This window comes from Prionailurus bengalensis, chromosome B3 (genome assembly GCF_016509475.1).
Source record: "Prionailurus bengalensis isolate Pbe53 chromosome B3, Fcat_Pben_1.1_paternal_pri, whole genome shotgun sequence".
Classification (NCBI taxonomy): Eukaryota; Metazoa; Chordata; class Mammalia; order Carnivora; family Felidae; genus Prionailurus; species Prionailurus bengalensis.
This window is the reverse complement of record NC_057355.1, coordinates 137,644,577-137,668,011: the sequence shown is the minus strand read 5'-3', so window position 1 is coordinate 137,668,011 and position 23,435 is coordinate 137,644,577. Positions and strand designations below refer to the sequence as shown.

The 23,435-nt window shown below is 45.5% G+C and overlaps 1 protein-coding gene across 3 annotated transcripts in view; it reads left to right on the top strand.

The window, feature by feature from the left end:
* Nucleotides 1-2,549: 2,549 nt before the first annotated feature.
* The window catches only part of DDX24 (DEAD-box helicase 24), a 32,910-nt gene continuing 12,024 nt past the window's right edge, over nucleotides 2,550-23,435 (top strand). The window contains exons 1-2 of one of the 3 annotated variants that reach the window (XM_043556923.1): nucleotides 2,550-2,698; nucleotides 15,749-16,465. In XM_043556923.1, coding sequence (XP_043412858.1) covers nucleotides 15,754-16,465 — 712 coding nt within the window. In that variant the 5' untranslated portion in view covers nucleotides 2,550-2,698; nucleotides 15,749-15,753. Of the gene's footprint in view, nucleotides 2,699-13,999; nucleotides 14,132-15,748; nucleotides 16,466-23,435 lie in introns of those variants that run through there. The other 2 variants (XM_043556921.1, XM_043556922.1) reach the window with 2 other exon arrangements.

The window sequence follows — 23,435 nt, the reverse complement described above, 5'->3', positions numbered from 1 at the left end:
AGTAGGCTCCAGGTTCTGAGCTATCAGCACAGAGCCCAATGCGGGGCTCGAACTCATGAACCATGAGATCATGTGATCTTGCGATCACGATCTGAGTTGAAGTTGGACACTTAACCCACGGAGCTACCCAGGTGCCCCAACAGCTTATCTTTCAACTCAGGCTGGAGACTGTGGGCCAAGCATCCTGCTGTGAGAACCGGAAACTATCCCCTCCAGCAATAAAGACCCCAAGACTGACCCCAAGACAGTGAGGACCGGACCTTTACTGACCATCTGCAGTACTCACGGACTTTGTCCACATTTTCCATATCTAAACCTTGAAGTATTTTGGCACTTTAGAGATGGCCTTTGGGACAGTAGTCCACTGTCTTCCTGATGGTGCCCTCACTGAAATAAATCCCTTTCTTGTTTCTCCACGGCTCATCTCTCTGCTTTTGGATGTTGCCAGTGGTGAGTGGCCAAGCCAGATCTGTTTGGGCTCTGCCCCCACCCCCAGAGCCAGGTGCTCTTGAACCCCCGCACCCCAGTTACAGGGCAACAGCCCATCTAGCAAGTAGAGAGATGCCCTGAGAAGCTGCACAAAAATGAAGGCTTTCCTGTAAGAAGGAGAGTGAGGCAAGACATCATTAGCAAAAGAAAAGGATTGTTTCAGGCCGGGACATCTTTTTCAGGAGAAGGGAACGTCAGGGTTTGTACCTGGCAGATGACTTCACTAGGGCTGATCAGGAAAGGACAGATGGACTCTTAAAAGGTCACATTCCTGGGAGAGGTTGAAATTGTAATTAAGTCTTGGTGCGCTGTTGGGGGGCGGGGGGGCGGGCAATGAATCCAATCTGGGTTTGTTTCTTTTTTAACAGGGTGGAGTTGGATGGGGGGGAGGAGAACACCAGAACTGGGGGTGTGCCTACAGCTTTGAAAACTCAAGGGGTTCAAGCGGTCCCGAGGGGCTGTTCTGAGCTTCTGACGACAGTGATAAGGGAGCATAAGGCAAGCTAACACCCCACAAACCACTCCCAGGTGGGATCTGAGTGAAATATATTCCTCAGGCACTCCCAGCAGCCCAAGAACAAAGGACAGGTCAGAAAACAAAAGGTTAAACTGATTAGAGTCTCCTTTAGTTTACAAATATTTTAGTAATACTTCAAGAAAGGGGCCATCTTATTATTGGCTAATCTCCAGGACCTCCCTACTATCTTAATGCTAATGCCTTGCCAGAGGGAAAATCCACTTTAGTTTGACCATAGCTAGGCCTCCAGTAATCTGTGAGTCTTCTTTGGCATGAGGAAATCCCTTTAAGAAACTTCCTCTTGTGGGGTGCCTCGGTGGCTCAGTCCATTAAGCACGGACTTTGGCTCAGGTCATGACATCACCTTCAGTTTGAGCGCCACGTCAGGCTCTGGGCTGACAGCTCACCTGTTTCTGATTCTATGTCTCCCTCTCTCTCTGCCCCTCCCTCACTCTCTCGCTCAAAAATAAATAAACATTAAAAAATTTTTTTTTTTTTTAAATTTTTTTCAACGTTTTTTATTTATTTTTGGGACAGAGAGAGACAGAGCATGAACGGGGGAGGGGCAGAGAGAGAGGGAGACACAGAATCGGGAACAGGCTCCAGGCTCCGAGCCATCAGCCCAGAGCCTGACGCGGGGCTCGAACTCACGGACCGCGAGATCGTGACCTGGCCGAAGTCGGACGCCCAACCGACTGCGCCACCCAGGCGCCCCTAAAAAAATTTTTTTTAAAAGAAACTTTATCTTGACTTTATCGGCCCCAACTCCATAGCATATAACCAGTTAACCTGCACAACCCCAGGGCAGTTCTCCTGCCCCCCCGTGCTTTCCTAAAATCACCCTTTCTGGACCAAAGACTTCTTCAAGAATTCTTTCTTGGCCGTCAGTTCTGGACCCCCCCCCATCACTTCAAAACTCCACCAGGCAGCAGCCTGGAAAGGGTTAAGGGAGGCTGGCGAGTGGACTTCATTTCTCCAACCAGGCTGCTTCCTTCCTCCCCAAAACCCCAGCACCAACTTCTCAGCTCTTCCCAGGACTTTCCTAAAGTTCCACAGAGCCGTTTAAAAGATGCCAGAATTAGGAAATAAGAACCAATTACGCCTTAAAGGCATAGATTGTAGTCAAGTTGCTCTAGGTTTCTGTTCTTGCGTCATCTCCTCACTTAAGATGATGAGAAAAGAGAGCTTATGATCCCCATTTTATAGATTGACAACACATCTCTGCCACAGAGCTGGCAGGTGATCTGCCCCAAGTCCAGCTGCTTCCAAAGCCTGGGCTTGGAATGGTTCCGATTTGGTTCCTCCCGACGCTTGTCTTTTTCCCCTGCTTAGCCAATTGCCACCCAGGCTCAAACAAGGCTCATCGTGTCAGAGCCCCAGAGCCCAGGGGCGGTTGGGGCTGGAGTCCCTCCCCTCCCCACCCCAACTGCCGTGATGCTGAACGAAAGAACCTTCACCAAATGGATCCACAAGAGCTTCCCTCCCACTCACGGAGCCCCCGCCCACCTGCCCTCGGAGGTCAGGGGAAAGAGCCCCTGCCCAGCCCTCCCTGTATTACCCAGAGAGGCAGATTTTCTCAAAACGGGTCTCGGACCCAGAAGTCTGAGCCTGAAACCTTGGATGTGTTTCCAGAAGATATGACTCAGGATATTTATAACACGACTCCCTTCTGACTGAAGCACAGCCAATGAGGTAGGTTTTGTTTTTACTGGAAAACGAAACTGTAATAGAACTGTTAGGGCTTTCGGGCTCGCCAGGCAATAGACATTGTGTGTTGGGGGGGGGATGGGGAGGGGGCGCCAAACTGGATGTAGACAGCAAGACGCAGTAGTCATTCATGTTAGGCGGGGATGTGAGCGGTCAGCTGTGTTGTAGTGCAGACCAGGTGTCACCGAGACCGGCACCGGCTGATGACCCATCTAGAACTGAGAACCAGCGGGAGCCAGAGGTCTGCCAATGTTACAGGATGCTGGTCCTTGTCTCACGGAGTCCAAGAATGAATCTTGCAGACAACAGGGAGTGAGCAAAGCAACTGAATTTATTGAGAAAAAGCCCAACTCAAGAGTGAGAGGGCTCACGACTGGGTAGCCGCGAGCAGTTTTGTCCCTGACTTTTTTTTTTTTAATTTTTTTAAATGTTTATTTATTTTTGAGACAGAGACAGACAGAGCACGAGCTGGGGAGGGGCAGAGAGAGAGGGAGACACAGAATCCGAAGCATGCTCCTGGCTCTGAACTGTCCCGACTGAGTCACCCAGGCGCCCCAGGTGCCCCAGGTTGCAGTTTAAATATCACAGGTTGGTCCACCCATCTAACTACTTTATCTGTTTCAGTAAATACTTTTACAAAGGCTTGGGAAGGTTTTACTTTCCTTCTGGGTACTTAGTTTCATTTTAGCTTAGGGGAGGAAGGTTAAAAATTTTTTTAACAGGCACACGTGGGTGGCTCAGTCTGTTGAGCATCCAACTTCCGCCCAGGCCATGATCTCGCAGTTCACAGGTTCAAGCCCCGCATGGGGCTCTGTGCTGACAGCTCAGAGCCTGGAGCCTGCTTTGGATTCTGTGTCTCCTTCTCTCTCTGCCCCCCTCCCCACCTTGCTCACTCTGTCTCTCTCAAAAATAAATAAACATTGAAAAAATTTTTGTAGCATGTTTTGCAACTTGGCCAATTTCTGACCGCAGCACTACTGTGTAGGTTTTGTTTGTTTGTTTGTTTTTTTGTTTTTAAGCTGAGACAAACAGTAAACATTTCTGGCAGGATTTGATGCAGGCTGACTGGGTCCGGGGACCCAGAGAGGATCCCAAAGGATCAGCCAAGATGGTCCTTGGCATCACACAGGGTAGAAATCAAACACAGGCTGAGCAGAAGCGAGAGCAGAGTTTATTGAATAGGGTAAGTGATAGAGTATAACAGATGGACTGTCTGGGAGACTCACAAGGGAAAGGAAAGAGAGAGAGAGGGAGATTCCCCTTTGCTTGGGGTCTAGCGTTTTTCCTGAGGATGTGGTCCAGTGTACATGTCTTCTCAGGCATCCAGGAACTGGTCAAAACAAGCATGAGTGCTCGGGTGTCCTCCATAAGTCACTTATGCCCTGGAGCCAGGGGTCCTGGGGTCAAGGTGTCTGGAGTCAGAGGTCTTGGAAAATATACATCCAAATGACTACCTGGCCCAGTCACTGCTTAGATGTTATCGATTGTGCTAGAAGACCCCAAAGAAATCATTAACTCCTTGACCTTTACAGGGAGGACATTCATGATCTGAACCATAAGGCGTGTGTAAGATGGGGGTGTAAGTAAAAACCAGTTCTTTCCATGAGGTCCCTCTAGTTTCTCTGTCTTATATTGAAAAAAAACCCCTTGGACTCCGGAGGCACTCTCAGAGAAGGTGCAAAAGATACTTTGTGTTCTTTTTTCTACAAGGTACTGCAGGCAGAGATCCAAGAGAGCTGACTCTGGTAGCAATTTTCACCTTTAGCCCAATCTGCTGCTCTGATATTTACCAGAATTTGACAAGGTTTTTTTTGTTTTTTGTTTTTTGTTTTTTTCTTAACGTTTACAAGGTTTTGTTGTTGTTTTTTAACGTTTATTTATTTTGTTGAGAGACAGAGAACGAGCAGGGGAGGGGCAGAGAGAGGGAGACAGAATCCAAAGCAGGTTCCAGGCTCTGAGCTGTCAGCACAGAGCCTGATGCTGGTCTCAAATCCCTGAGCCGTGAGATCAAGACCTGAACTGAAATCAAGAGTCAGATGTTTAACCAACTGAGCCACCCAGGCGCCCCTAATTTGGAGACTTTTTTTTTTTTTTTTTTAATTTAAGGACTTTTAAGTGCACTTCTTAAATGATCTTATCTAATTGGAACGTTCCTTGTGGTGGCCATTGTAATTTTCCTCAAGGGCTAGCAGCAGTTTGCTAGGACCCTAGCCGAAAAAGGGGTGCAATCCATGTTTCTATCTAGCCACAGTTTGGGGCGCCCAACCTGATGGTTACCAAGACAATTTCTCAGGACACAAAATAAGCTTAGTAAAGACTTTGCCACTTTGGCAGATCCTTCTAGCTTCCGGGACTACAGTTCTTAGACGTTAAAAAAAAAAAAAGCAGGTGTGCCAGAAAATGGATCACGTGACTCTTTAGAGTTTAAGGATATTTTTGGCTAAGACTTTGGGCTTCCCAGGGCTGAACAAATCCCTGCAAGGGGTGTGCAGCTGGGTTGAGGATTGTACAGTGTCTTACAGTGTTCCTCGCCGCATGGAAATTTTCTTGAGGCTGGCCGGTGACCTAGTGTCAATTTAACCTGTGCCATGACCCACTTATCCTAGCGCAGGAGTCTTTGGGTTTGGGAGTGATTGCTCTGATAGCTCTTAGGTTCTTGACCCGTGCCCACCAATTTTTGTGGCTTTTCGGCTTTGGAGACGCCTGTTAGCAATAGCTTTTATCTACATAAGGTGCACGAACGTGTGTGCCTAAGCCCGCCAGTGGGAACCAAGAGGTGACGGGCCAAGAGAGGTAGTGCACCCCCCCAGCAATTCCATTGTGGACGAAACCAGCAGACCAGGAAGTGGGGACTGCAGACTGCAACTCCGGAAAGGAATCCCAAAGAGCTGGGGAATTGCGACCTGAACCAAGGGCCAGAGACTCAAGCTCCGGATAGAATTGTCTGCCAGCTCTAGATGACCTGCCAGACCTGGGACTAGAAAGCCACTTAGATGGGGGAGCTCAATGCAAAGAGAACAGAGCTCAGAACTGAAAGGAACGCGGCCCTAATCCCATATGGAAGCATGGGTTGGTGGTTAACAGCATGATCTCTGAGCCAATGGCCTGGGTTGGAATCCTTGCTAGTTGTGACCTGGGAACAGTTCATTAGTCTTGATGTGCCTGAGTGTGGTGGTGACACAGGGACACTCAGAAAATAGACCTATTATTCCATTTACTGTTTCTAGTGGAATAAGTTCCACGGAAGGATAGATTTTCCGTCTTTTTCTCTTGGGTTAGTACTCAGGAGCTCTGTAAGTGGGTTTTGAATGGGCACATGAATAAGGAGGAGAGAGAGGAAAGCGAGAATCTCAGTGTGAGGTTGAGGAGGAAAGGAGGGGCAGGAAATGAAAGAAATGGCAGAATCGGGGGGCAGGACATCCTTGATTGTCCTAAGCAATGAGGCTTTGCCTCTTATGCAACACAAGGAAATGAGGTGGCCAGACCCAGGGCCCGGCCCAGCCCTCTTTAGCTTTGGAACAGCAACCTGAACAGTTTGGCAAAAACTGGTCCAGTCTCACTGAGATCCTGCATAACCACCGTCCTTGGGACAAGCGGGGGAGAGGTTTGCAGAGCTAGCTTGCAGGAAAAGTCTCTGGATGGGTTGGTATTGGCTCTGCCTTCCTGGCGGCATTCATGACATCAAGGACATTCCCCATGGGGAGAAACAGGCAAAGTGGTTTCTCTGAATTTCCTGTCACTAGAAGACAACTAGAAAGACAACCTGTGGGACAGGAAAAAGTGGTTCCATCAGACGACATCTGCCATTAAAAAAACCATGAACAAGGATGAGAGCAAGTGACCTACCAAGGGGGAAAAAAAATCCCAAACCTTTGCACTGTTACTTTCTGCATTGTCAAGCGTTTTTATGAATCAGTTTTTGAAAGGAACTATTTATTTTCTTTCTTCCTTATTCTTTTTTTAAGTTGGCTCCATGACCAGCATGGAGTCTGACATGAGGCTTGAACTCATGACCCTAAGATCAAGACCCAAGCTGAGATCAAGAGTCGGACACTTAACTGATGGAGCCACCCAGGTGCCCTTGAAAAGAACTTTCTCCAAAAAGAAACCCGAAGACAAGAAGAGGTAGTCTCCAAGGAGAGAATTACATATGGCCAATAAATATATGAAAAGATGTGCAATCTCACTAATAGTAAAATTGCTTTTTAAAGCAGATAACTGTGTGTGTGTGTGCGTACGTGTGTGTGTGTGTGTGTGTGTGTGTGTGGCATCTATTATTGGTTTATTAGTCAAGGTTTAACTATGGTAGCATAAGTCACTCCAGCTCACTTAAGCACAATGGGTTTTAACACAGGGAATTAGGTGCCTTCAAATAGTTTCAAGATTGGAGGAGGAGGTTCAAGGTTGAAATTCCATCCTCAGAATGACACTGAAGATCTGGACCACCAACGGTGCAGTAACCACTACCAGCATCAAGAAACTGAGACATCAAGGGGTGTCTGGGTGGCTCAGTCGGTTAAGCATCCAACTCTTGATTTGGGCTCAGGTCTTAAGCATCCTGCTGTTTCTGGAAACCAAGGTCCCACTACTGTGATTGGCAGCTAAAGCCCTGTCCCCCTCCCACTTTCCAGTTCTTGCACAGGGGGGACTATGTGGCACGATCCAGGTTATGCACAGAACTGGTGCTACATGGGAGTCTGGGGAACATGGACGTTAGCTCTCCGTCGTGGAGAACTTAGAACAGGGGATGAAAGAGAGATGATTGAGAACCTCTTCAATATCTGCTGCAGGTAGTAATTAACTGAAAACATGCAGTGTTTGCCTGGGCAAAGCGAGGCGAACCCTCTCCTGCTGTGCTGGGTGGTGTGTATTCTGAGGCATACTTTCCGGCTAGCAACACGAGACAGATAATAAAAGCTTCCATTCCATTTGACTCAGAAATTTTGCGTCTTGGAACTCATTTTAAGAAAAGAGTCAGACACACGCACAAAAATATCAGCCCGTGAATGGTCATCATGGTGTTACTGATGACAGCAAGCCAATTGTTTGAAACAATAGGGAATATGGAGTAAAAATTTCGTGCCTCCACAAAATAGAATTCTGTGCCACCACTGATGATAGAAGCAAAGGCAGGTTTGCCACGGAGTGAAAAAAGAAATCTGAGCTCGGGGACCCTTGCTTGTGCTGGCTCCTTCTAAGACCCCGAGAGCGATTCTGGTCATGTGCTCACATCACTAGCCTCACTATTTGCAAAAGTATGATATTCTAAAAGTAATTGGTTAAGACAGTTGTCTCTTTCCAATCGGACTTCCCTCAGCCCTACTCCCCTGGTTTTGGATGACATTGTAACTATAATTTTTTTAAAAGAGCTCTCCCTCCCCAATTATGTAAGCTTCAGGCCTCTAAAACCTGGATCATTATGATAAGCGTGCCCTTTAATCTCCATCACCAGTTTTATGCACCTCCCATCCCCCCTCCGTCTGGTAACCATGAGTTTGTTCTCTATAGTTAAAAGTCTGTTTCTTGGTTTGCCTCTCACGGTCTTGTTTGTTTTGCCTATTTATTCCTTAAATTCCACGTATGTGTGAAATCAGATGGTATTTGTCTTCCTCTGACGGATTTATTTTACTTAGCATAATACCCTCCAGATCCATCCATGTTGCTGCAAATGGCAAGATTTCAGTCTTTTTTATGGCTGAGTAATATTCCATTGTGTGTACGTATACCACATCGTCTTCGTCCATTCGTCTGTTGGACATTTAGGTTGCTTCTAAATTTTGGCTAATGTAAATAATGCTGCAATAAATATAGGGCTGTGTGTATCTCTTTGGATTCATGTTTTTGTATTTTTTGGGTAAACAGTAGTGTAATTACTGCATCCTAAGGTAGTTCTATTTTTAACTTTTTGAGGCAACTCCATACTGTTGTCCACTGTGGTTGCATCAGTTTGCATTCCCACCAAGAGCGCATGAAGGTTCCTTTTTCGCCACATCCTCGCCCACACCTGTTGTTCATTGTGTTTTGAGTTTAGCCATTCTAATAGGTGTGAGGTGATAGCTCATTCTAGTGATCTGTATTTTCCTGATGATGAGTGATACTGAGCACCTTTTCATGTGTTTGTTGGCCCTCTGGACGTCTTCCTTGGAGAAATGTCTGTTCACGTCTTCTGCCCGTTTTTTTAATTGGATTATTTGTTTTTTGGGTGTTGAGTTGTATCAGTTCTTTTTGAGTTTTTTTTTTTTTTTAAGTTTATATATTTTTTGAGAGAGAGAGCAAGGGAGAGGCAGAGAGAGAGGGAGATGGAGAATCTGAAGCAGGCTCTGTGCTGACAGCAGAGAGCCTTATGCAGGGCTTGAACTCATGAACCACCAGATCGTGACCTGAGCCAGAGTTGGAAGCTTAAAAGAATGAGCCACCCGGTGCCCCGAGTTGTATCAGTTCTTCCTATATTTTGGATACTAACCCTTTATTGGATATGTCATTTGCAAATATATTCTCCCAGTCAGCAGGTTGCCTTTTAGTTTTGTGTCCTTTGCTGTACAGAAGCTTTTTATTTTGATGTAGTCCCGCCAGTTTATTTTTGCTTGTATTTCCCTGGCCCCGGGAGACATTTCTAGAAAGATACTACTACTGCCTATGTCAGAGAAATTACTGCCTGTGCACTCTTCTAGGATTTTTATGGGTTCAAGTTTCACATTTAGGTCTTTAATCTATTTTGAGTTTATTTTTGTGTACGGTGTAAGAAAGTGGTCCAGTTTTCATTCTTGTACATGTTGCTGTCCAGTTTTCCCAACTGGACAGCTCTCTCTTTGTTGAATTAGACTGTCTTTTTCCCATTGGATATTCTTTCCTCCTATGTTGAAGATTAATTGACCATATAATTGTGTGTTTATTTCTGGGTTTTCTCATCTGTTCCATTGACCTATGTGTCTATTCTGGGGCCAGTACCATATTGTTTTGATTACTACAGTTTTGTCATATAACTTGAAGTCTGGAATTATGATACCTTCAGTCTTGTTTTTCTCTTCTGAGATGGCTTTGGCTACTTGGGGTCTTTTGTGGTTCCATAAAAATTTTAGGATTACTTGTTCTAGTTCTGTAAAGAATGCTGTTGGTATTTTGATAGGGATTGCATTAAGTGTGTAGATTGCTTTGGGTAGTACAGACATTTTAACAATATTCACTCTTTCCAATCCATGAGCATGGGATGTCTTTCCATTTCTTTGTGTTGTCTTTGATTTCTTCCATCAATGTTTATAGTTCTCAGAGCACAGGTCGTTCGCCTCTTTGGTTAAGTTTATTCCTAGGTATTTTATTATTTTTGGTGCAAAGTATAAATGAAATTATTTTCTTAGTTTCTTTTTCTACCCCTTCATTATTTACCATGTAGAAATGTAACAGATTTCTGTATATTAACTTTGTATCCTGCAACTTTACTGAATTCATTGATCAGTTCTGGTAGTTTTTTGGTGGTGTCTTTAGGGTTTTCTATAGACAGCATCATGTCATCTGCAAATACAAAAGTTTTACTTCTTCCCTACCAATTTGGATGCCTAGGACTTCCAGTACTATGCTGAATAAAAGTGGTACCCTAGATTTGTCTCGTTTTCCATGACTGTGTTGAAGAAGCCAGTCGTCTTATAGAATATTCCACAATCCAGATCTGCCTGACTGTGTCCTCGTGATTAGATTCAGGTTAAACAGTTTTTGGTAAGAATACAATGTGAGCAATGTAGTTCTTTCAAAAACTTTTTAATTTTGAAGTAATTGTAGAATTACAGGGAGTTGCAAAGCTGGTACCGGGAGGTTCTACGCGCCCTTCACCCAATTTCCTCCGGTGACTACATCACCTGTAGTGCTAATCCAAGATCAAAACTAGGAGATTTGCATTGGTAGAAGGTGTGTGTAGAGTCCCGTCATTTTATTACACGTGTAACCACAATTTCAATCAAGACACAGAACTATCCCGTCACCGCAAAGATTTCCCTTGTGCTACTCCTTTTGAGTCACACTCGCCCTCTAACCATGTCCTCCTTCCTAATCTCTGGGAACTGCTAATCTGTTCTCCATCCTATAATTTTGTCTTTTCAAGACTGTTATATTCCGTTTATTTAATTTTTTGAAGTTTATTTATTTTGAGAGAGAGAGAGAGAGGGAGAGCAAGGGAGGGGCAGAGAGAGAGGGAGAGGGAATCCCAAGCAGGCTCTGGACTGTCAGCACAGAGCCCCATGTGGGGCTCGAACTCACGAACCGTGAGTTCATGACCTGAGCTGAAACCAAGAGAGTCAGGCGCTTAACCGACGGAGCCACCCAGGCACCCCTGCGATATGCCCTTTAGACGTGGGCTTTTTTCACTCGACATGATGCCCTTTAGACCCATCCAAGTTGTGTGTACCACCAGTTCATTCCTTTCTAATGTTGAATAGATGTACCATAGGTTCCTCCCCCCCAGCTTTATTGAGATATAATTGACACACAACATTGTATAAGTTTAAGGTGTACAACCTAACGGCTTAATATATGTAGATATCACAAAATGATTACCGCATACCACACTTTAACCATTCACCTATCTTAGGACATTTTGGTTGTTACTAGTTTTTGTAACAAATAAAGCTGCTATGAACTATGAACAGATACTATCTGACGAGGTCAGTACTCATTGTCACTTTTGGTGCTGGGTTCAATGACAAAAGTGGATAGGGGGAACCTGTCTTCAAGCTAAGGTCAACTGTTTTCTCATTCATTCATCCACAAACAGCTATGACCCCCTAAGTCAGCCAGACACGGACTAGATATTTTAGGGGACACCAAGACAAAGCTGAGGGGAATTCCTTGGGGAACTTGTAACCTAAGAGAAGACAAGAAGGTAAATCTCCCAATCAAATACAGAGCTGAAAGTACTCTATACAGAACACTCAGGGAATCCTAAAGAAGGAGATGCTTGTTGAACTAAATTATTGTAAGTCTGAATTATATTTCACTCAACCTTGGCCACAAGTTTTAAGCAATGTTCAGCAAAGACATTCTCTCTCCCAGCCTCTTCAATTTCGATCCTTTTGTACTTTGAAGCAGGCTTTGAGCTAAGTGTCCTGAAACTGATGTTGAGACAATTTCCTTGCTAGGTCTAACACTCTCCAAGGAACCAAGCAAGGAAACTCTGCACTTACATTTTCTTCTCAGTATTTGTGCCTTCACTAAAAAATGGACTCAGACAGAATGCCATTTTAATGTCTCATCCATAATAATCAGGGGGAACAACACCCCGTTGTCTTGTGAAAAAAAGAAGACCCAAAAATGCCATCTGACACGATGTCAAAATTTCCACCTCACGTGCAAATTTATAACTTCTCTCTTTTCCCTGGCTTAGGTCTGATCCAAGCTCTGAAACAAAGAGCTGGGGAGAGGGGAAGTAATCTGCTCCTCACCCCTCTTTTACTTCCTCCCCATGCAGCTGCTTTTGGTGACTTCAGGGTCAACTGAGCAAAGCTGCAAGGAATAAAGGGGCAAAAGACTACCTTAACTTAGCTGGTGCTTGCAAATCTGTCTTGGCTGTCCCTCAGAGTTGTCTCCTCCACCATGGAAGACGTCCCAACAAAAACTACCCTTTTCTCTCCTGGCATGCTCTGATGGTTAATTTCCTGCCTCCACTGGGATGGGCCACTGTGCCTGGATATTCCGTCGGACATTATTCTAGATGTTTCTGTGAAGGTGTCTTTTTGGATTACATTAGCATTTAAATCTGTGGATTTTGAGGAACACAGATTACCTTCCACAGTGATGGTGGGCCCCATCTAACCAGTTGAAGGCTTTAATAAAACAAAGACTGCATCCCCTCAGTAAGAAAGGATTCTGCCCATTGGCTGCCTTTGGACTCTTTGGCTGGCCTACCTTATCTGAGTTTGGATATGTCAAACCTCCACAATCACTGTGAGCCACTCTCTTAAAATAAATTTCTCTCTGTATATACATATCCTGTTGCCTCTATTTCTCTGGAGAACCCTAATACAGATGCTTTTGTCAGTTTTTCAGAGGCCTCCATTGAGAATCTCCACCATGCCCCGTTTTGACCCCTCAACAGGTCACCCAAGTCCCACCACAGGGGCTCTATTTCTAGCCTGTTTCTGTTGAGGACCCTTTTCCCACCACACAGCCCTGTTAGGCAAGGTTCTCTCAGGACAATGCTGCAATCCTCCAACGTGTGTAACTAGCTCAGAGGGGACAGGACCCTTTTTCCTGCCATGTAGTAGGGACATGCACCCTTCCTCGTCACAGTGTCATCTAGACAGCTTCAGTCTCTAGGCATCAGACTCCTTCAGACACCACTTGGGCACAGGCTTTATGCCATCCAGCCTCTTGGGGACCCTGGCAATTTTCCTCAAGAAATGAATTAAGTTCTGTCCCCTGGAGGTTCCAAGATGGGGTGGGGAGGCTCACTTGACCTAAACTTTATGAATTCCTTTAGGACTTTCCAAGATCACCAGACAGGGACACCATATGGGAAATGTTTCCCAGGTGGTGTGGTGATGCCCACATTGAAAGGAACATCATCTACCGTGAAGCCGATTTCTCTGCATATAACAAAGGAGCCAATCTAGCTTGGTGATTAAAGCATGAGCTTTGGAGACAGGGCAACGTCTGACCTGACCATCAGTGAGCAACAGGCGAGGCATGAAAAAACTTGACAAAACAGCCCCTCCGATACAGGCTGGTTGGGGCTGCAAATTAGATGCTAAAACGTTTGCAAAAGGCTCCAGGCACGCACTAGGTACTTCATTCGTGGGGAGCCAGTGCACCGAAGCTAGACCAAGAATGCAAGAGGGGCGCCTGGGTGGCTCAGTCAGTTGAGTGTCCGACTTCGGCTCAGGTCATGATCTCGCAGTTTGGGAGTTCGAGTCCCTCGTCTGGCTCTGTGCTGACAGCTCGGAGCCTGGAACCTGCTTCGGATTCTGTGTCTCCCTCTCTCTCTGACCCTCCCCCGTTCATGCTCTCTCTCTGTCTCAAAAATAAATAAACGTTAAAAAATAAATAAACGTTAAAAATATTAAAAAAAATATATAAGAAAACTTGCGCTCCTTGTCGGCCAAGGAGCCAACACTGAACCCGTTGGACGCAGAACGGCAGAGACGCTTACCCAGCGTGCGAGACGCAATCGCACCTCTCGGATCGCCAGGCGCCCCGTGTCCCCGCCCCCGCCCCGCCCCCGCCCTCGCCCTGCAGGAGTCCGCGATGCAGCCGTAGCGAATCACGTAGCGGCGCCTAGATGGGGGCGGGACTTCCTGCCGCAGGGCGCATGCGTCCGTGAGTACAGGCCCCGCCCCGGAACTGCGGACGACGCTGCAGCTGAGGGAGAGCGGTGGAGGTGTGCGAGGCGGTCCGCCGGCGTGTGCGAAGCAGCCGCGGCGGCTTCTCCAGGCGGTCAGTACCCGGACTGGGGTCGGGCCCGGGGCTTCCGCTGCGGGTCTGTCTAAGCCGCTGGGTTCTCGGGCCCCGAGAGGGCGGCCGTCGGCCCCGCGCCGGGGGCCCCTGCAGTGGGCCTCCTGGCTCGGCGGTGGCCTCGGTCTGTCCGCTTAGTGCGCTTGTCGTGCCTGAGGCGGGGCCGAGCAGCTCGCGCCTCTGGGCCTGAGCACCCCCACCGCCGTCGTCGTGGAAGCCGGTGGTTTGCGGTCGTGGCGTCGCAGGTGCGGTGAGGGAAGCCTCCTTGCGTGCTGACGTGCCGGGCGCTCAGCCGCCATGGCCAGCGGGTGCTGACGTGCGCCACCTGGTAATGGTGTACCGATCCCCTGAGACAGACCCCTTCGTCATCCCCATTTTACGGGCGAGGACACGGAGGCTCACAGGGAGTGAGACGTCCGCCACAGGCCCAAATCTGAACTACGCTTCACCTTTATCCTTCCTTCCAGGATCTGTCCTTTTTCCTGGCCCTTTCTGGAAAGGGAGGAGATGGATCGAGTTGCACTCAAGCGGCCTCCGTTGAAATGTATTTTAAGTGACTTAAAATGTAATGCCAAAGCTGGGTGGGCAAAGGCCGGAATGGTGGAATAGGCGTTTTGCCTTCTTGGAGCGAGGCGTGAGGGGGAGGAAAGGTCTGTGCCCGGATCCTAAAGCTGGCCTCCTATGCCCTCCCACCAAGCCTCCTCATTTCTTTTTAAAAAAATTTTTTTTTAATGTTTATTTATTTTTGAGACAGAGAGAGACAGAGCATGAACGGGGGAGGGTCAGAGAGAGGGAGACACAGAATCTGAAACAGGCTCCAGGCTCCGAGCTGTCAGCACAGAGCCCGACGTGGGGCTCGAACTCATGAACTGTGAAATCATGACCTGAGCCAAAGTCCAACGCTTAACTGACCGAGCCACCCAGGTGCCCCAATGTTTATTTCTTTTTCTTTTTTAATGTTTATTTATTTTTGAGACAGAGAGAGACAGAGCATGAACGGGGGAGGGGCAGAGAGAGAGGGAGACACAGAATCTGAAACAGGCTCCAGGCTCCGAGCTGTCAGCACAGAGCCCGACGCGGGGCTCGAACTCCCGGACCGCGAGATCGTGACCTGAGCAAAAGTCGGCCGCCCAACCGACTGAGCCACCCAGGCGCCCCAAGCCGCCTCCTTTCTTAATTCGGCCTTCAAAATGGCTTGGCTGTGGAAGGCTTTTTTCTCCGGGCTCTACGTAATTTTCTTTATTTGCGTAAAACATTTTTGTGACTTAGATATTAGCAGGCGCCTCTCCCTTTTTGCAAGATGAGAACACTGACGTTCCGAGAGGATTAGGCGGAAGTGTCCGTGGCACACGGGCAGTTACGTATTGGATCTGGAATCCAAACCAGATGCAGCACGTGTCTGCCCATCTCCTGTGTCCCCTCTATTCCGGGCCCCGCTGCCTAATCTGTCGCTGTGTTTCTTCTCTAATTTGATCGTCTCTATCTCTGTGTCCTCACTTCTTTGCAGGGCCTGATACGCTTAGAAAATATTTGTCGCCTCAGAACCCTGTGCTTCTCAGTTGCCAACTTAATGGAACGTTTCCTTCCTTTTCTTTTCAGTAGCCATGAAGTTGAAGGAGACAAAATCAAGGCCAAAGCCGCCAAGCTATGGCAAATTTCAGACGAAGGGAATCAAAGTTGTGGGGAAATGGAAGCAGGTGAAGATTGACCCAAATATGTTTGCAGACGGACAGATGGATGACTTGGTGTGCTTTGAGGAACTGACAGATTACCAGTTGGTCTCCCCTGCCAAGAACTCCTCCAGTCTTTTCTCAAAGGAGGGGCCCAAGAAGAGAAAGGCACAAGCTGTTTCAGGAGATGAGGAAGGAGAGTCTAGCTCCTCAAAGAAAAAGATGAAGTTCAAGAAGAATAAAGACACGGAGACTAGAGGGACCAGTGCCGAGAAAGAGTCTGAGGTCAGAGATGCTGCGCCAGAGCCCCAGGGACATGGCACAGTTTGTCCTGATCCAGAGGTAGAGGAGATGGTATCAGAAAGCTCAGCCCGGACTGTTCCAAAAAAGAAGAAAAAGAAAGGGAAAAAAAAGCTGGAGTCTTCCCAGAGTATTATTCCAAAGGTGCCCAAAAAGGCAAAGACATGGGTGCCTGAGATGCATGACCAGAAGGCAGATGTAACAGCCTGGAAAGATCTTTTTGTACCCAAGCCGGTTCTCCGAGCCCTCAGCTTCCTAGGCTTCTCTGCACCTACGCCAATCCAAGCTCTGACCTTGGCACCTGCCATCCGTGACAAACTGGACATCCTTGGGGCTGCTGAGACAGGTAGGGGCATCCTTAGCTGGCCAGGGCAAGATTGCTTCTGGGTTGATCTTGTGGCTGCTAACAGGTTGGATGGAGGTGGGAGAGGGGAATTTGGGGATATAACCACAAAAGCAGTGTTGAATGAGGGTGTTTAGAAGTCAGCCAGCTCTGGGTTGAAATCTGCCACTTTTTAAAAATTTTTTTTAAGTGTTTGTTTATTTTTGAGAGGGAGAGGGAGAGAGACAGAGCACGAGCAGGGGATGGGCAGAGAGAGGGGGAGACACAATCTGAAACAGGCTCCAGGCTCTGAGCTGTCAGCACAGAGCCCGACGTGGGACTCGAACTCACAAACTGTGAGATCAGGACCTGAGCTGAAGTCGGACGCTCAACCGACTGAGCCCCCCAGGGACCCCTGAAATCTGCCACTTTGTAATTGGTACCTTGGACAGGTCACTTTATCTCTCTGACCCCTATAGCTCCCAGCAGTACCTGCTTTTTTTGCTTTATGGGTTAAATGTAAAGTTACAGTAGTTTACACAGTGTATTGTGAGCGATCTGCACATGGTAGTTTCCCGTTCTTGAGCATTTCTAAATGGCTCAGAGGGGTAAAGTAGGGCTAAGTTCAGCCCTCCTGAGAGGTAGATCTTCATTAGTGTAAGGAATAAGGGTCTGATTCACAGGAGTTGTCCAAAGGTACAAGGGCTGCTTAGGGAGTTGGTGAGCTCACGTCCTTGGAAATATTTGAGTGTGTGGTAGATAACCATTAGGTGGATTTTGTAGGTAGGTGTTGGCATGAGGTACTGTTGGGTCTAGGCATTGTTTAAAGTTCCCTCATTCCCTGGGCCATCTAAGGCTTTGTGAAGCAATGGCAGGTTGACTTGCCCTCAATAGATGAAACTACCGACTGGAGGGCAGAGCTTGTACTACCTGGAGCTAAGTCCGGCTAGACCGGAGGTAACCAGAAGAAACGTACATGTAACGTGAGCCACGTCTGTAATTTTAAATTTCCTAGGAGCCATATTTTGAAAAGGTAAAAAGAAACAGGTAAAAATTAACTTTAAAATATATTTCAGTTAATGTAATTCATTGTAAAATTATGAGATGTTTTATATTCTTATTTCTATAGTAAGTTTTCAAAGTCTGACATTTTGAGCTTGCAGCTCAAATGTAGAGTGATCACGTTTTGGGGTGCCTGGGTGGCTCAGTTGGTTAAGATCTGACACTTGGTTTTGGCTCAGGTCGTGATCTTGCTGTTCATGAGTTCAAGCCCCACATCGGGCTCTGCACTGACAGTGTGGAGCCTGCTTGGGATTGTCTCTCCCTTTCTCTCTCTACCCTTCCTCTGCTCATGCTCTGTCTCTCAAAATAAATCAATAAACTTAAAAAAAAAAAAAAGTAAAACTCTTACAGAGTAACCGTATTTTAAGTGCTCGATAGCCATACGTGGCTAGTGGCTATTCTTTGCATAGGACTAGACCATCTGGACACTTTGTGCCTTGGATTTCTGGAAAGAGTGGTCAGGGTACTAAGGGTGAGGTCCTGTATAAGAGTCACATAGATGGAAGAGTAAGGAAGCCTCAGGGGAATGGAAGTAGCAATAATGATTTAGAACATTTTCTTAGATAAAATGTATCAGGCACTGTGTTAAGTACGTTACATTGATGAATTCAGTTCTTACGACCACCCTGAGATAGATTGCATTGTTCTCGTGTTACTGGTGAGGAAACTCAGCCTCACAGCGGACCGTGTCCCTAAAACTGCACAGCTGAAAAGTGGTAGTGCCTGGATTCTAGATGAGGTCTGTGTGCTCTTGAGCATTCTGCTCTACTGCCTTGGTATGTGCGGAGGCCTGGAAGTGGGTTTCTGGAAGCAGAGGCAAGGTCGTGCAGCACACTGTTGCCAGACCCTGACATTTGGATTCGTACCTCAGCTCCTATCAGCTTATCTCTGTGGCATGCTGGGATTCTGCAGGTCTAAGATTCACAAAGACTTACGGGGCCGTGAACAAACTGCTCCCCGCACAGATAATGAATGTTTCCGTCACCCCCACGAGATGCTTTGGGCCCTTTTTGTAATCTCTCTTTTCCTGGGTCCTGCTCCTTGTTCATTCCCGGACAACTTCTGATATGCGTTCTAGCACTGGAGATTAGTTTGTGTTTTCAAGACTTTTATATAATGGAATCATACAATATGGACTTTCGGGGGAGGTGGGTGTTTTGGCTCTTGCAGCATAGTTTGAGATTCAACCATGTTATTACAAGTACCAATAGTTCATTCTTTTTTATTGATGAGTAGTATTCCAGGACGTGGATAAAGCACAGTTTGGTTATCCATTGATGGATATTTTTGTTCTTTGTAGTTTTGGGCTATCACAAATAAAACTATTGTAGGGGCGCCCGGGTGGCTTAATCGGTTATGTATCCGACTCTTGATTTTGGCTTAGGTCATGATCTCACAGTTTGTGAGTTTGAACCTTGCATTGGGCTCTCTGCTGTCAGCACAGAGCCCACTTTGGATCCTCTGTCTCCTCCTCTCCCTGCCCTGCCCTGCCCCTGCCTTTCTACATTTATTAAGACAACTTGTGTGTGTGCGCACGCGCGCGCTCTCTGTCTCTCTCAAAAATAAACAGTAAAAAAACACCTACCATAGATATTGGTGTATTAGTCCTTGTATGTGTATATGCTTTCATTTCTTTTGGGTAAATACCTGTGAAATGGCTAGGTCTTACGGTAAGTGTAACTTTTTAGGAGTTTTCCAAACTGATTATACCATTTTACGTACCCACCAAGTTATGAGAGTTTGAATTGGTCCATGTTTTTGCCAACACTTGGTATGTACAGTCTTTAACCCTGGCTAATCTTTGAGCATCTTTTCAAGTGCCTGTTTGTCATCCATATTCCTTGGTGGATTCCTTGGTGATGCCTTGGTGGCGTCTTGTCAGTTCTCCTGCCCATTTAAAACAATTTTTTTTTAATGTTTATCTGAGAGAAAGAGAGTGCAAGCAGGGGAGGGGCAGAGAGGGAGGGAGCCACAGAATCTGAAGCAGGCTCCAGGCTCTGAGCTGTCTGCACAGAGGCCAACATGGGGCTCGAACCCATGACCCATGAGATCATGACCTGAGCTGAAGTCGGACACTCAGCTGACTGAGCCACCCCTGCGCCCCTGATGCCATTGTAAATGGCAACTTAAAATTTTCTATTTCAGGTTGTTGCTAACAAATAGAAATATGATGTCTTTGTATATTGACTTACACCCTCCAAGTGGTACCATCAAGTAGTTTCTTGAAGATTACAGCACATTTTCTACAAAGATGATGTTATCATCCAGCCTAGATGCCTTTTATTTTTGTCTTATCGCACTAAAATCTCCAGTACAATTTTGAATTGAAATGGTATAGTGAGCACTATTGTTAAGTATCATCATTAAGTATGATATCAGGTTTTAGTTGCCTTTTATCAGATTGAGAAAATTCTTCTCAGCTCCTACTTTGCTGAACTTTAAAAAAAATTTTTTTTTTAATGTTTGTTTATTTTTGACAGAGAGAGACAGAGCACAAGCAGGGGAGGGGGAGAGAGAGAGAGGGAGACACAGACTCCAAAGCAGCCTCCAGGCTCTGAGCTGTCAGCACCGAGCCAGATGCGGGGCTCGAACTCACGGACCGCGAGATCGTGACCTGGCTGAAGTCGGACGCTTAACCGACTGCGCCACCCAGGCGCCCCTATTTTTATTTTAAGAAAAAATTTTTTTTTTAATGTTTATTTATTTTTGAGACAGAGAGAGACAGAGCATGAATGGGGGAGGGTCAGAGAGAGAGGGAGACACAGAATCGGAAGCAGGCTCCAGGCTCTGAGCCACCAGCCCAGAGCCTGACGCGGGGCTCGAACTCACGAACCGTGAGATCGTGACCTGAGCTGAAGTCGGACGCTCAACCGACTGAGCCACCCAGGCGCCCCTCTTTCTACATTTATTAAGACAACTGGTTTTTTGGGGCACCTGAGTGGCTCAATCAGTTGGGCGTCCAGCACTTGATTTCGGCTCAGGTCATGATCTCACAGGTTGTGGGATTGAGCTCTGAGCATGGAGCCAGCTTGAGACTTTCTCTCTCCCTCTGCCCTCCCCTGCTTGCACTCTACCTCAAAATAAATAAACATTAAAAAACAAAGATAAGTGGTTTTCATTTTGAGTCTGTTGATAATGGTGAAGTACACTGATTTTCAAATACTAATCCAAACTTACATACTTGGGATAACCCAAACTTGGTCACGGTGTGTTATTCCATTTATATATTGTTGGATTTGATTTGCTAAATTTTGTTGATAAGTTTTTAATTTCTTTTCATGAGATGTTAGCTTGTAGTTTTCTTATAATGTCTTTGGTTTTGGAGTCACAGAGTCATTCAGGCCTCAGAATGACTTTAGTATTCTCAATTTTCTGAAAGTTTGTATAGAATTGGTTTTTTTTTTTTCTACCTTATTTAGTAGAATTTATCTGTGCCTGCACTTTTAGTAGGATGGGTTTTAACTACAAATTTAATAGCTTTAATATATTAGAATATTTGTGTTACTTATTTTTCCTTGAGTGATAATTTTCTTTACAGTTCTGTTAGTTTTTGTTTCCTGTGTTGTGAAGCTCTGTTTTACTTGTGTTTACATGTTTAGGACTGTTACATCTTTTAAATGACTTTGTTCCTTCCATTATGAAATGGCCCTCTTTATCCCCAGTCTTGTTTTTTCTAAAATCTTCTCTCATATTAATGTACCTTTTCCAGCTTTATTTTGATTCATGTTAGCATGGTGTGGTTTTTTTCATACTTGTACTTTTGAAAAAAGATTTTATTTTAAAGTAATCTTTACACCCAATGTATGGCTTGAATTTGCAGCCCTGAGAATGAGTCACATGCTCTACCAACTGAGCCAGCCAGGCTTCCCTCATACTTGTACTTTTTTTTTTTAATGTTTTTATTTATTTTTGAGACAGAGAGAGAGCATGAGCAGGGGAGGGGCAGAGAGAGAGGAAGACATAGAATCCGAAGCCCGCTCCAGGCTCTGAGCCATCAACACAGAGCCCGATGCGGGGCTCGAACTCACGGACTGTGAGATCATGACCTGAGCTGAAGTCAGACGCCCAACCGACTGAGCCACCCTGGCGCCCCACACTTGTACTTTTAACCTACTTATGTCTTTGTATTTAAAGTGGGTGTCTTTGGGGTGCCTGGGTGGCGCAGTCGGTTAAGCGTCCGACTTCAGCCAGGTCGCGATCTCGCGGTCCGTGTGTTCGAGCCCCGCGTCGGGCTCTGGGCTGATGGCTCAGAGCCTGGAGCCTGTTTCTGATTCTGTGTCTCCCTCTCTCTCTGCCCCTCCCCCATTCATGCTCTGTCTCTCTCTGTCCCAAAAATAAATACACGTTGAAAAAAAAATTTTTTTAAATAAAGTGGGTGTCTTGGAGCTTCCAGGTTGATGAACATATCTGTGTGCTGGGAGGGTGGTGTGCCCCCATTCCACAGGGACAGAAGCCCTTGCACTTGGGACCTTTCCAGACCTTGCCCTATGTACCTTTTCACTGGCTTTTCATCTTTATAAAATATGCTTTATGTTAAACTGAGACTTGTAAGGAAAAAAATAAAACAAAATGGCATCCTTGTAGACAGCATATACTTGGGTCTTCCTCTTAAGTCTGACAGTCTTATTTGTTGAGGTCATTTATATTTAATTTGATTATTGGTAATGGTTGGGTTGTAATATGTTGTTTTGCTATTTGCTATTCTCTTTTTCCTCTTCTTTGGGATTGAATATTTTTTGTGATGACATTTTATATCTTTTATTATTAGCTGTAACTCTGTTATTTCCTTTTAGTGATTGCTTTTGGATTCATAGTATATATCTTTAATATGTTATGCTCTTCAAGTAATAATATACTATTTTATATATAGTACAAGAACCCTACAAAAATATATTTCTATTTCTCCTCTCCTTTGTGCTTTTTGCTAATACTTTAGAAATCCAAAATACGTTTTTATGTATAATAATTTTAAGTTTAAATAAGTTTAAACTTAAAAAATACGTTTAAATAAGAAAAGGACATCTTTCGTGTTTACCCATGTTACCATCACCATTTTGGGGGCTCTTCCTTTGTACAGATCCAGAATCGCATCCAGTAGCATCTTTTGCACGGAAGATGCTCCCTTTAGTACTTCCTGTAGTCCAGGTCCTGCTGATGATAAACTATTCAGCTTCTGTGTGCCAAAATGTCTTTATTTTACATTTGTTTTGAAAGGAATTTCTGCGAAGTGTAGAGTTCTATGTTGTCAGATTTTTTTTTCAGGTGTTCAAATAAAGATGTAGTACTGTCTTCTAGCTTTGATGGTTTCTGATGAAAAGTGCCATTTTATCTGAAGTGCTGATGGGTCTGTTTTGCTCTCTTACAGTTCTTGCTCATAGTATACCTTGTTTTCTTGTGGGTTATTATTATTATTTTTTTTGACTGAGAGCTGCTCATTTTCCTCTGAAAATTACTAGAGAAAATTCTTTGAGGCTTATGATAAAGGTTTCTTCCTCCAGAGATCATTTATTTGCTTTTGCTTGGGGCATTATAACTTTGGAACTACTTTAAATTCTCAACTTGCGGTGTCTTGTTGGTTTGTATTAACCACCTAGAGGATGTGAGTTAGGGCGTCATATACATTCAAAGGTCAGTTTGACCATGTTCAAACATAGAGAAAAGTGTGCTGATTTAAAGTTTTCTCAAAAACTAAAAAAATTGTCTTCTACTCCCACCTTCTCCATCTAAGGTCTTGGAAAACCATACACAGGTTTCCATTCCTCACACCCTAACGTCGTGTTGTTTCTTCACAACAGTGACAACACGCACACACAAAACATGTCTATCTGTTTAGAGTTTCAGTGTGTGGACTTTGTGTGTAGTTCACATGGGTGACCTTAGGCCTCAGGGCTAGTCTGCCAGACTCTTTTTCGGCTTTTAATTCCAGATGCCT